Raw genomic sequence first — 13,373 nt, 5'->3', positions numbered from 1 at the left:
TTGTGGTTTTTGGATGTCTTGCATTGCCTGCACAATGTGAGTCTACATAAACTCTTTTTTCTCATCTGGCTAACCTAAGCTTGTCAAGACATATTTTATTTCTGATGACATGATATGCATTTTTTTCATGATATGCAATTGATAGGTCGTTCTCGGATACTCGATGCTACAGCTGCAAGGAGGAGCTACCCGAACAGTTTTACCAACATGAGTGGTACTAATGCTACTGCAGCCAACTCCAGCTCATTAGATGAGAGCAAGTTAACAATGCAATTTTGCACCGAGCGGAAATTGCATTGTTTGCCTGGTGAATTTGAGCTCTGCTATTGTTGCGAGAACCAACTGCCAGATCGGCAAAGATGTTTCCTCAGACCGGAAGAATGCAAAGCCAACTGCCCTTACTGCACTCCGAAGTGCGCCTGAAACCTCGATAGCACCAGCACCAAACGCAAAATCATAGAATATATACTTCATGATATAGGATATTCAAATCCTCAGGATCTAAACAATAATGTTATTGCTTTGATGTACAAGATACAATTTTAATGATGATCTGCATCAGTCTTGGTTCCTTAATGCTGTGATGAAACAAGAGTTCCAAACTTTTAAATTTTTTTGAGTAATAACAAGGTTTAGGTCCTCTCTGCTCGACTACTACCTCAGCTCCAATAAAATCAAGATGAGAATGACATTGATATGGAGCCATTGGATGGTGTATGCTAGGACGGCAGCCAAACAGACATTCCAACCTCCTTTGATTCAGATAGCAGTCAACCTGAGACTGACATTGATTTGGGTGCCGGATGATGTGTATTATAGTACAGCAGTCAACAGACGAATCCACGAGGCGAGCACGCTGGGTCTGATGTCGCTCTGCTTTCGGCCTAATCGCTCAAATTAAGCCTGAATCTTCCTTTAGTGACACCTAAACATGTATCTTGAGTAAAAGGTTTCCAGGTACCTGGAATATAATATAAAATGAACTGTTAGGAGTACATACAAGGATTGTTTTAATTGTTTACTCAAGTGAGAAATGTGTAATATTAGCCCTCAATCAATCCTGTATAATACTGATATGTGGTGAAAAAAATTCCTTTTTTTTGGCACCAAGCAAAGTGATCCTAAAAATCATGTCAGCAATGAATCAAATTAATTTTGCTAAATCATGAGGGACTGTATATAGTAGATCTTATTGGATATGTATCCAGTGAATCCACTAATAAATCACATAAGATAGCTATTTATAAATGTTGACCGTTTTGTTTTCTACAATCAGAATAACAAACACCTCAATTTCATAGTTGCAGATCCCATTTGCCCCCATGGACTTACCTCAAGCTCAACTATGAGGACCAGCCTCTCTGTATAAATATCAAATTCGAGGCATTGCTGACAATCATATACAATTCAGATATTGTGACCAGTAAGCAAAATAAGTTCCAAGATGAGAGAGCGGTGGTGTTGGTCTCACGTACATGATTACCATATTGTTTCTTGTGGTTTTGGGATGTCTTGCATTGCCTGCAGAATGTGAGTCTACATAAACTTTTTTTTCTCACCTGGCTAACCTAAGCTTGTCAAGACATATCTACTGACATGATATGCAATTGATAGGTCATCCTCCTCGGCTACTCGATGCTACAGCTGCAAGGAGCTACACGAACAGTTTTACCAGCATGACTACTAATGCTACTGCAGCCAACTCCAGCTCATTAGATGAGAGCAAGTTAACAATGCAGTTTTGCACTGACCGGAAATTGCATTGTTTGCCTGGCTTGTTTGAGCTCTGCTATTGTTGCGAGAACCAACTGCCAGATCGGCAAAGATGTTTCCTCACACCGGAAGAATGCAAAGCCAACTGCCCTTACTGCACTCCGAAGTGCCCCTCATGCACCTGAAACCTCCATAGCACCAGCACCAAACACAAAATAAGAGAATAACTTTATGATCTTCAAATCGTCAGGGTCTAAACAATAATGTTATTTCTTTGATGTACAAGATATAACATTAACGATGATCTGCATCAGTCTTGGTTCCTTATTGCTGTGATGAAACAAGAGTTCCAAACTTTCAAATTTTTTTTGAGAGTAACAAGCAAGAGAGTTCCAACTGCGTAGACACTTCCCTACACAAATTAGAACAAAACACTATTGGAGAATCGACCTTTAGTACTTGTCAGTAACCCCCTTTAGTACCAGGCGCCTGACCGGTATCGCTTGTTTGGTACTAAATGCTATGCCATTTAATACCAGGTCAAAATGTCCGGTACTAAATGCACCATTAGTACCGGTCGGTAAATTGACGAACAGCCGGAGGTCACGCAAATTTCACACATAATATGCGCGTGCGCGGTTCGTGGGATTCAAACCCACGACCTCAAGGCTCACACGAACCTTCCTTACCATCTCACCATCTCACCTACATAGCACATGTGACTGAGTAAAATATACTTTCCTTTTGAAGTAAACCGTGGAGAGGCCTTTAGTACTGGGCAATAACACCACCCGATTTAGTACCAGTTGGTGTTATTGACCGGTACTAAATGGTACTCCACGGGGTACTGGTGTTATCGCCCGATACTAAATAGTCCAGGCCTTTTAGTACCGGGTCATAACACCTAGCATCGGTTGGTGTTATCGCCCGGTACTAAAAGGCCTCTGAGGACCGAAAATTTCTACCCGGTACTACTTTTGCGCGTTAGTACCAGACGAAAAGCCGTCCGGTACTAACATCAAGGACGAATGCTCATATTTCTAGTAGTGAAAGTTTGCGTGCAAGTATACCTTCCTTGCCAGTTTCCACAAACTGATGGCTTTCTTGCCTCGTCCAATTCTTGAGCATGAAACATGCCAGACTAGCAAGCGGCTTCCCCGTGTCTTCATGTGTTGCTGACTGCCACCTCATCTGTTTCTCGGAGGTCAGCAATGCTTGGCCCGATGTCTCTCTGCCTTCGGCCTATTAGCTAATAAAAGCCTGAAACCCTAACTTCCAGCCCATTGCCTCGCCTCTGTTAGTCAAGCAGATTACTGGGGAACATGAATTCACAGAACAATTCTTTTACTTTTGGATAATGGAATAAAAGCATCCAGCCTCTACACCGTGAGAGGTTTATGGCCGTGCGGAACAAATCCAAAGTCATTGTTAAATGATGATCGATGGACACTTAGCGATACATACCTAAATGTTTAGCTGGTTGTCATGCATGCTAATCCTACAATGTTAGAAGGTTTATATACATTTTTCTAGACCGGTCTATATACATTCTGAGTACCGGCTTTCCTGCTGATCAAGAACTACCCTTTTTTGTCACCCTTTTCAAGATCTCATTCAGCCTGGTGAGCCAGAGTTGTGGAGCAGATGGCTGACCAAGGTCTAGGTGCTCTCTGCTCAACTACGTACCTCCAGCTCCACTCCAGTAAAATCAAGATGAGAATGGCATTGATATGGGGCCATAGGATGGTGTATGCTAGGACGGCAGTCTACAAGACAATCCAATCTTCTCTGGTTTAGATAGCAGTCAACCTGAGAATGACATTGATATGGGAGCCATTGGATGTTGTATGCTAGGATGGTAGTGAAGTGAACATCAGTGAGCAGAGGCATTCAAATCTCATTTGGTTCAGATAGCAGTCAACCAGATTTTCTTTTATCCTAGCAGTCAAGCAGAGTTGGGCCACAGACTAGGGGAGATATATGTGTGAGCCTCCAGGAGGCGGATACAGCAATTAAACTAAGCAGGGTGGCCAGCGTGAATTGAACTGAAGTAGAGCTATTTGGGCTGATTTGAGGTGGGTACTACTACCATGGGTACTACTTTAGATGGCCTGAACTCAAGCAACACGATCACGCTAACGAACATCGGCTGCACCACAATGGCAGTCATAGAGGACAATATCCCAGGTGTGAGTAAATACTTGAATAAAACCATAAATGGATCACTAATTCACACACTAGAACACCTAGAAACTAAGGATCGGAGTTGATCATCACCATTGGCTAGAGTCGGAGTAGAACACCTAGAAACTAAGGAGCGAAGACCCGTGCCTGCTCAGTGCAGTGGCTTGTGTGGTGTTGATGGTGGCAGTCTTCCTATGGGCTTCAGGGCATGTGAGAGATCGGAACACAGGAGTGTGGGGTGGAGCATTAGCCCTCGCGAGAATGTTGGCCTCATGAGGGAGCCGACTCCCCCTCTTTATCATGTATGCTGCATGATGGGGGTTCGAAATCGATCAATGGTTTGGCAGGATACTTCCGTGGTGATTGGTGTGTGCAACCGGTGGTGATTCACGAGCAAGGAGTGTTGTGTCAGTCACGGAATGCTTGCTAGCATAGCAAATCCTGTGAGATCAAGTTGTATGAATTCTTAGGCTGTAAACAGAAAGGTTATTGATTATTTCCTTAGGTATTGGCTACATAGTATACTTTGTAGTATAGATATGTACACGGAATGCCAGCTAGCATTATGAGTTGTCCTCCACTGACTTACCTTAGAGGCTCGCAAAACACGTGGTATCTCGCTACCTTCCTATTTTACATTGCATGTATTAACAGAGTAAATTACACTTCAAATTGTATCTGCAACATTAAATGAGTTAGATATTATGCTATATGTCAGATTTGAAAAAAGAATCTTTGAGCTGTTCATTATCAAACAATCACACAATTTCCAACTGTGGTCGAAGACAGCTAGTACCCACTGTTACCTTAATCAATATAAATACCCCATCCTTCGCCAGATCTGAATCAGGGGCACGCATAGGTAGGAAGAGTTTGGCCAAAGCCTAAAAAGCATGGGTGACGAGGATAAGGCAAAGCATCAGATTGCTTTGATTGAGGAGGAAAAGAATATTGAAGCTTTATCGAAGCCCCCAGATTGGCTCCCTGATGGATGGATCATGGAAGTCTACCGTGGGGAAGATGGTACCATTAATCGGGTAAGTCTTATCTCAAAATTTAGGTCATGTTAGATCAGCGACTCAACAAATAATTATGCTTTATGGATTGTTCTATACTCAACCGCATCTTTTTTGCTACGGAGATCTTGTTGGGGGCCGGGAGGGGGGTGGGGGGGGTGGGGGGGGGGGGTCAAGCTTTTCAACTATTCCTTACGGAGATCTGTGGATTTTTTTTCATGCTTTTCAACTAATTCTTATGCAGTATTACACTTCTCCAATATCGGGTTACACATTCAACATGAAGTCAGAGGTGTTGGACTACCTTTTTTCTCAAACAGATGAGCGTATACTGGAATCAAAGGAAAGTGGTGCAGAAAACACCTTTCAGGTGCATAGCTACATCTTTGATGCGTCAAGTTTTTATTTTAGACATGTTTCTATATTTGTTTATGTAAGTTTGTTATGTTCGCATCCCAGAAAGAACACAAATGGCTTCCAAAGGGGTGGGTGATGGAGATCAGAGCCGGTGGGGAGAAGATGGACAAGATGTACAAGGTAAACGCGATGAATTTGGTTATTACTTGGTACCTTTGCATGTCAATTAATATTATCTATGTGTATTATTGGAATGGTCTAGTGCATTAATTAATTTCAACAAGAGAAATATGTGTATTATTGGAATGGTCTAGTGTATTAATTAATTGCAACAGGAGAAATATGTGTATTATTTGAATGTTCCTTTATTTGGATCTGAGTTGCTACATTTGAAAAGGTTACTTCCAAGCTCTAAGATGTGGAATTTACCAGTTAATAGGAAAATGAACTTCTCTTAATTGATCTATGAAATAGGCATTTGGATTAGCTAAATTATGAGTAATTGGACCCAGAGTTGGAGCATATGTTATGAATCTGTCATTAAAAATCCTTTTGATCTTGTATGAGTTATTGCTACTAAATAGGCAATTTTCTTAAGGTCATGATATCAATTGTATGATGGACACAAAGATTGCCATTGTATGAACGCATTTTAGTGTCATACTTTTGAACTTCAATATATTTTTTATTTAGAAAAGAATAATCTAAGACCTTTTATATACTGCATGTTAGGGGTGGGGATGGTATTTATTCAATTTGCCGAATACACTATGGTACTTAAAGTAAACTTGTCTACTGTATATTCCTACCCATTATTTCAGCTTTAAACCAATTAACTTGCTATAAAGAAAGCTATATGTTGCCTTTAGGACTCATAACTAATAATGGAAATATGAACATCAAGTGCAAAGAGCTTTGCATGCTAGTAATGATTTAAGTACAGGTTGACACCTATTATTGACCTTTAATATGATTCCTTTGCAGTTTTATGTTTACCCAAAGACTGGAGTGCGACTGCTATCAAAACAAGATGTTCTTCTGTATATCAATGAGGCAACGGTCTCAAAGTGTGATACAAATGGACAATGTAACACCAGTTCTGAAGCTAATGTGTGCCTCTTGCTTGAACTTCTTACTCGAAGAACACATCACATCCTTGAATGATTGATTTTCTTTCCTATGTACTCTTTTGGCACATTTGCAGCTACTTGCAATAGTGGACTTTCACCCAAGTGGATTGCCAGAAGGATGGGTAAAAGAGCTAGTATTTAGAAAGACAAAGGAAGGACTCATCAGGAGAGATCCGGTAATAAATAATATGGTTCATGAATTTTCATCATTGGTTAAAAGGGTATAGTTTGATTTCAAAATCACTATTTTCCTTATCATGCAGTATTACACGGATCCTGCTAGCTCCTACACATTCCGTACGCTGAAATCTGCACTATGCTTCGTAGAAACCGGAAAAATTTCCAAGCGTGCTTTTATTCAAAGGATAAGTGTTCATGACCTGTACTCTTTTGACAAGTCTGCAGATTTGGTAATTGTTCTCTTGATGTTTTGTTATCTGGATAAATGTTCACTATTCCCTAGTTACTTGCATTCTTCACATCATCATGGAAAAACACTAAACATAGTGAGAATTTATTTTTTGCCACCTGATTTAGAACTACTTATTTGCTTTATTTTCTACCTTCAAATAGGAATCATATTTGTTTCATAAGTTTTTCCAATGTATTATGGATGGATTAAAACTGAATTGGAATCAATTTTATTAACTAGATATCATTAATTTTATGGTCATGTTGCGTGGCAATTCCTTGCTAGATTGCTATATACTCTCTCTAGTCATGAACACTTTCTGTTTCAAATAAGGTTTCATCTAACAATTCCAAGCTTTGAATAAAAATCTTATACAATATTTAGTTTTGAAAATATTCTACTATATCATAATCTTTTAGTTTTATTAGAATATTACAGTAGAAATTAGAGTGGTCAAAGCTATACATTGGAGACAGGTCTTGGTCCTCAACATCAAGTATTTGAGTCTGGACTTGAGGGAGTAGCAGCTTTATGACATTCCAGAGGTCCCTCAAAATAATTGATTAATTTTTTTTGGCAGCACGAAAGTTTGCGTAGTAGACTGATAATAAATGAGACACCTTATGCGAAGGCCACAAGATCATCCCGACCTAGAGGGACACCACAAATAGAGTATGATCAAATTATAAACAACCGTAAGTTCCTGCACTTGTCGTTATTCTCATAATTTTATACATGTGTGCACTCCTCTTGGTTTTATACTACTTTCTTTTTGTTCTACAAATTTGCAAACATGCATAGGCTTAGCTATGTATGTATAATTCTATACCAACGTACTCCAAAAATGAAATATAATAATAGCTGCTTGACATCGAATAGAGTATGCTATTGTTACATGATTTCCTTTTGGTTCTATGAATTTTCCACCAGTCTTCGGAACTATAAATTCTTTTACATATTATTGATATACATAGCAATAAATAACACACTAAGTGAATTAGACTATGCATGCATATATATTTACTGTAACTCTTAGGATTGTTTCTTTATTAAGGTAGCTAATTTCCATCAATAGGGGTTAAGGGATTCCCACTTTTCACTCATCTACTAAGTGGCCTAGAAGTCAAATAATGTTTAAGAATTGATGCATACATATGTACTCTATTCAATCATCATGGTGTCATTTTTAAGCCACTTACCTTGTGTTAGTATATAGCTTTATGGTTTAAATGGACCAATTTTCACATTTTAGGCTTCGTTGTTCCATGTTTTCTTTTCTTTAATGATTAGCTATGACCTCAAAGTACATATTATACTAGTATAGTTGATTAGATGCATCCAACACAAGCTTGACTAACCTGAGAAAGAGTATGGAGCAACAATCCATTTACGTATATGTAAATAGCTAGGCAACATGCACGTGAGATCATTTAATATATTATGCAACTAACAAATAGAGATATAATGTTAATCAACAGCATGCATGTTTCCATCCAAACAAATAGAGATCAATGCATCATGTGTTGTATTTTCCGCTTACTTGCTCTGACAACTAATTTGTTTGTGCTTTATGCTAGCACAAGATGGTGACACCTCTGGCTCAGATTCGCCATATGAGCCGGAAGAAGAAAACATCAGAAGCAGGAAGGCTAAAGGCAAAGAAGCAACCAACTCAAGGACTATCAACCGTTCAACAGGAAGGCCCCCACAATTGAGGATTAAAGAGGAGCCAACAGATGATCAGGATGTGGACTAAAGAAACAAATTGCAGAAGATATCAAAATAAAATTTCACCAACACTTATGGTGTTGTTTTGTTCTATTTCTTAGTGTGCTGTTACTACCAGCAAAAATAATTATCTGTAATAGTTAAATAGTTAAACTAGTATTAAGTCATTGCTGCTTCACATTTGATGGTTGATGTTTCAATTTAAACTAGTATTAAGCCATGTCTGTTGCTACATATTGATGGTTAATATGCTTCTATTGAACTCAGTATGAATCTGAATCATTCATAATTCTGTGTTCACCATGTTTGATAAACAGTGCAATTATCATGCATTTGCAGTTGTGGTCTGGATGTGTTTGATCTAGTTAGTTAAAAAATTGATGACCTGTGTAGTCTTTACATTTTATTGGTGTTCCCCCATTCTGATGTAAGAATAAAGCCTGTGTGCAATGGATGATACAATAGCCAGATGAAAAAAAAATTATCTAAAATTTCTGAGATTTTAAGTCAAAAAATAAAAAATGAACCCAATGAAACCGACAAGATGCCTTTTTCATTTGGTATTAGAAATTATTTGATAATAGAACTTGTTTGTGGATTGTTTCTACAGAGTTCTAGTGCTTATGTCTCCTAAAATTTCTAATTTGTGTGAGAGCACAAATTGATGCATTAGTGATGGGTAATTAAGAACTATAATCCACTAATTGTTACTACCTCCATCCCCAAAAAAGTGAAATAATTCTAATTTCGTCCTAACAAACAATAAGTATCACAAGATTTGTTATGAAATGTACTTTCATAACCTATTTTGTATCATAAAAGTTGGTACCCTTCCTTATAAACTTTATCGAACTTGTGATAGTTTAACTTAGAATAAAACTAGAATTGCATTATATTTGGGATGGAGAGAGTAGATTATACGTCACTGACGGTCTACTCTGTTTCTTCCTATATAGCAAGACCTTAGGTTGAGATGTTGTACCTCATAATGAAATAAAAGGATGCTTACAGAAAACCTTTAAATGTGTATTGCAAAAGCTAAATCAAGAGGACTCTTGATTTTTAGTATATCACGTGAGCCCTCCCAATTTGTAACATACGAGGAAGAGAAAGGGGCATTGGAAGACAAAAAAGGAAAAAAAAAAGAGAGAAGTAAACGAGGAAGTAACAAATCGAGCACCTTCAACTCCGGCGACCTCCTCTACTCCAGCGATCTTCTATCTCCGGCGTGCACCTCGTCTTCTCATGCGAGCTCCGAATTGGGTTAGGATTTGGGTTCATATTAGGGTTTGGGGGTTTCGGGTTGGGTAGGGGATTGGTGGCTGTCGGGCTTAAAGGGATGGTCGTGGAGGCTGCCGAAGTGACAGTGGTGGACGGGACAGCGAGCCACCACCCACCGCAATGTTAGAGGAGGCAGGTTGGGGAGGCTCGGTGTGTTGGTGGCGGTCGCGTGGGTGGCGGATCCGGCAATGATGGCCCCCCAAGGCCGGGAGGGACGGCGGGAGATTGGAGGCAGGGAAGCTCGGGTCTGACTGCAGGGGGGCGTGGTCTAGCTGGTGGTCAGGGATAGATGCACTATCATGCCTCGCACGGATGGAGAAGATGAGAGGAGCGGGGGGTCAGGAAGAAGAAGACGAGAGGCTTTTATCTTTTTTGTTTTCTTTTTTTCGTGCAGCTGTGGACACCTTATAAAGATAAAGCACGGGAGAGCCGGCGGCGGGGCTCTGCACCAATCGTTATCAGGACAGCCCACTCTCCCTAGTTGCCTACAATGTGTATAGATTATTGAACAATAGTGAGGACATAAAGTAAGCCTCGGATTCTTTCATGCATAGCAAAATTTAATCTAAGTTTATATGGTTATATTTGAATTAGCTATGCAGTCATTTGCTTCACCTAAAGCTCCATTACTCTCTCAGGAATTGCAAGAGACATAGTTGATAGTCAAATGCATATTAAAAAAACACTTTCTTCTTAATAGTAGCTCACCCTTAAGACTTACTCGTACATGTTACTAAGAAGAAATTGCACTACAATGGCATACTACAAAGCATCCCTTTTGTTTCAGCGGAGTTGCAATGCTTATTTTAGGACATTATCCTCCATGGATGTTGCATAACATGTTTCACTTCAATCAACTGTTTGGATGCATGAACACAAACACCACTGGTATATTCGGAACCATTTTATTATAAATTTACTATCACAATTTGTGCATACCATCTTTCGCCCACTCCTCAACTCCCGCACTTCATTCTCCCCCTCTATCTCCTAGAGTCCTAGTATAGTAGTATGGCAAGCAGGCACTACCATGAACCGTTCAACCCCTAATCATTCTTTTCCGATCCCCACACCATATCTGTTTCAACACTGCCCACTCTCCTCCATCTCCCAGTCCAATCATCACCCACATACACCTTATATTGTATCTCATGATAAAATAAATTATAATTTTTCATGCTTAAAGAAAACCTTTAAACGTGTATCACAAAATCTAAATTGAGAGGGTTCTCGATTTTAGCTTATCCGAGAGCCCTACCGATTTGCAACATACAAGGAACAGAAAGGAGTGTTGGAAGACAAAAAAACACATGAAAAAAGAGAGCAGTAACAAATTAAACCCAGATGAGGAAGTAACAAATCACACACCTTCAATTGCAGCGACCCCCTCCTCTGTTGTGCACCTCGTCTTATCTAGTGAGCTCCAGTTTGGGATAGGATTTTGGGTTCAGGTTAGGGTTTGGGGGGGTTTGGGGTTGGAAGGGGATTGGTGCCTGCCGGGTTTAAAGGGATTGCTGGGGAGTCTGCAGGACTGGTGGTGGTGGCAGTGTGTCGATGGAACGGCGAGGCGCTACCCGGCACGGTGGTGGAGGCCGGTCGGGGAGGGCCAATGGTAGGGGTATCGTGACCACAATTGTTTACGGCGATGGCGATCGCGTGGGTGGCTCCAGTAGCGTTGGGGCCGCCGGATCCGGGAGAGACGGCGGGGGATCGGAGCCAGCTCAGATCCGACTACAGTGGGGGCGTGGAAGGAGAGGGTAGAGGGGAAGGGAAGGATAAGAGCGGTCCTCGCCGCTGTTGGGGGCGACGCCGGTGAGGGGAAGCTGGCGGCGGGGCGGGGCAGTGGTCGGTGCTAGATGTGTCATCGTCCCTAGATGAGAGGTGGGAGGGGGTCGGGTAGAGGAAGACAGAGGAAGATAAAGCACGTGAGTATAGATGTTCGTGCAGCCCGACAGCCCATCACGAAGTACCCTTTCTTTGCTCCGTCCCCAGCCCAGCCCGGCCCGCCCGGCCCGTAACTCTTCAGGCTCGGGCTGGCCCGGCCTGATGGCTCGTGCCGGGCGTGAGCCGGTGCCTCGGTCCGACAGGCGGCACAGCCTGGCACGAAACTTACCAACAGCACGATGGCGGCCCGGTAGCCATCCGGTCCTCCTTCTCCCTTAGTTCCCCAGACCCCCACCGTCACCTTCCTCTCGGCTCTCGCATCTGGCGCCCTGCCGCCCCCTACCCCCACCGCACTCCGCACGGCGCCTCCCCCTCCCTGCGGCCTCGTCACCTCTTGCCAGCTGTCGTCGCCACTTCCTCCCTGGGCTCCGGTCTCCTCTGGGACCCAGGCTTCGGTCTCCGGCTCCCCCCACGAGATCTAGGCGGTAAGACTGAGAGCGGCGGGCAGCGGAGTGGGGCTAGCCGGGGAGCAGCGACGGTAGTGCGGAGAGCCGCAGCGGGGAGCGGGAGCAGCGGTGTGGTCCGGCCGTGGGCAGTAGTGGTGGCGGCGACAGGATCGGTTGTGGGGAGCGGCGGCAGTGGCGGCGCAAGGGGCCGACTGCATGGAGCCAAAGTAGTAGTACGAGGAGCTAGCCACGGCGGCGCATGGCCGATCGGTGGCGGCGCGAAGCTCGAGCGGCAGCGCAGGAAGCTCGAGGGGCTGCGTAGGGAGCACGACGCCTCCATCGAGCAAGGCCGGCTGCGGGAAGCGGCGGTGGCGGTGCGGGGGATGGGGGCGGCGAGGGGCCCGGCAGCGGCAGCGGCGCGGGGGCGCGACGGTGGCAGCGCGTAGGAGGAGACCGCGGCTCAACTGGAGCCTGCAGTGGCGCACAGGCACAACACAGGGAGCAGGCAGTGAGGGCCCACCGTGCCTCGTGATGGCTCGAAGCGGCCGTGGGCTGGCCCGGCACAACAAAGATCTTGCGGGCACGTGCTTGGCTGCCGGTGCGGCCCATGGGCTGGCATGGCACGGCACGACATGACCGTCGTGATGGGCCAGGCTCGGCATGAAAAATAACGAGCCTTGCGGATGGCCCGAATGGACAACTATACACGTGAGGGGATTGGCAGGGCTCTCCAGTTGTTTAGTTGCCTCTAATGTGTAATGATTATTGAACAATAGTGCAGACATAAAGTGATAGTCTTGGATTCTCGCATGCTTAGCAAAATTTAATCTTAGCTTATTTGGTTACAGTAGAATTAGCTATATGCACTCATTTGTTTCACCTACAGTGAAATGACCCGAATTCTCATTTATGAGATTTCAAGCCTACGCACCTCCGTGATAGTCCTAGGAAGGCTATCACGTGCGAATCCCTGTCTTAGGTAGTACAAATCCATACCACGCCGAAATATAGAATAACAACAGAGTACAAATATCATAAATATCATAAGTATCGAGTACATCTCTTCGGCTCATGCCGGTATAGGTCCATCAGGACTGAATCAAGAAAGGTAAAACATCTACGCAGTGGAAATATAGGCTATGGCAAACACCATCTCTAGAAGCGACTTGAGTGAAGGACCATCCCTAGTCTTCCCATCCATCGTTGTCGAAGTCGTAGTCGG

General features: G+C 43.0%; 1 protein-coding gene and 1 long non-coding RNA gene across 5 annotated transcripts; one reads left to right on the top strand and one right to left on the bottom strand.

Moving 5' to 3' along the window:
• Positions 1-494: 494 nt before the first annotated feature.
• On the bottom strand, positions 495-11,960 carry LOC117837096 (uncharacterized). Of its 4 annotated transcripts, none has more exons than XR_004636231.2 (3): positions 11,190-11,744; positions 9,721-10,306; positions 495-1,894 (listed from the first exon to the last, which is right to left on the bottom strand). It is a non-coding gene; the product is annotated as an uncharacterized lncRNA (long non-coding RNA). The 4 variants fall into 4 exon arrangements; XR_004636232.2 differs by lacking the exon at positions 9,721-10,306 and adding an exon at positions 2,784-3,007 and having other exon boundaries at positions 11,190-11,737; XR_011897289.1 differs by lacking the exon at positions 9,721-10,306 and having other exon boundaries at positions 495-1,901; positions 11,190-11,960.
• Positions 4,781-8,527, top strand: LOC140221405 (uncharacterized). Its single transcript, XM_072290993.1, has 7 exons — positions 4,781-4,934; positions 5,158-5,283; positions 5,373-5,450; positions 6,255-6,380; positions 6,475-6,576; positions 6,664-6,810; positions 8,390-8,527. Exons 1-7 carry the CDS (start codon positions 4,791-4,793, stop codon positions 8,525-8,527), a joined length of 861 nt encoding a protein of 286 aa, XP_072147094.1. The 5' UTR covers positions 4,781-4,790.
• Positions 11,961-13,373: the final 1,413 nt, after the last annotated feature.

Source organism: Setaria viridis, chromosome 9 (genome assembly GCF_005286985.2).
Source record: "Setaria viridis chromosome 9, Setaria_viridis_v4.0, whole genome shotgun sequence".
Lineage (NCBI taxonomy): Eukaryota > Viridiplantae > Streptophyta > Magnoliopsida > Poales > Poaceae > Setaria > Setaria viridis.
This window is presented reverse-complemented; position numbering and strand designations above follow the sequence as displayed.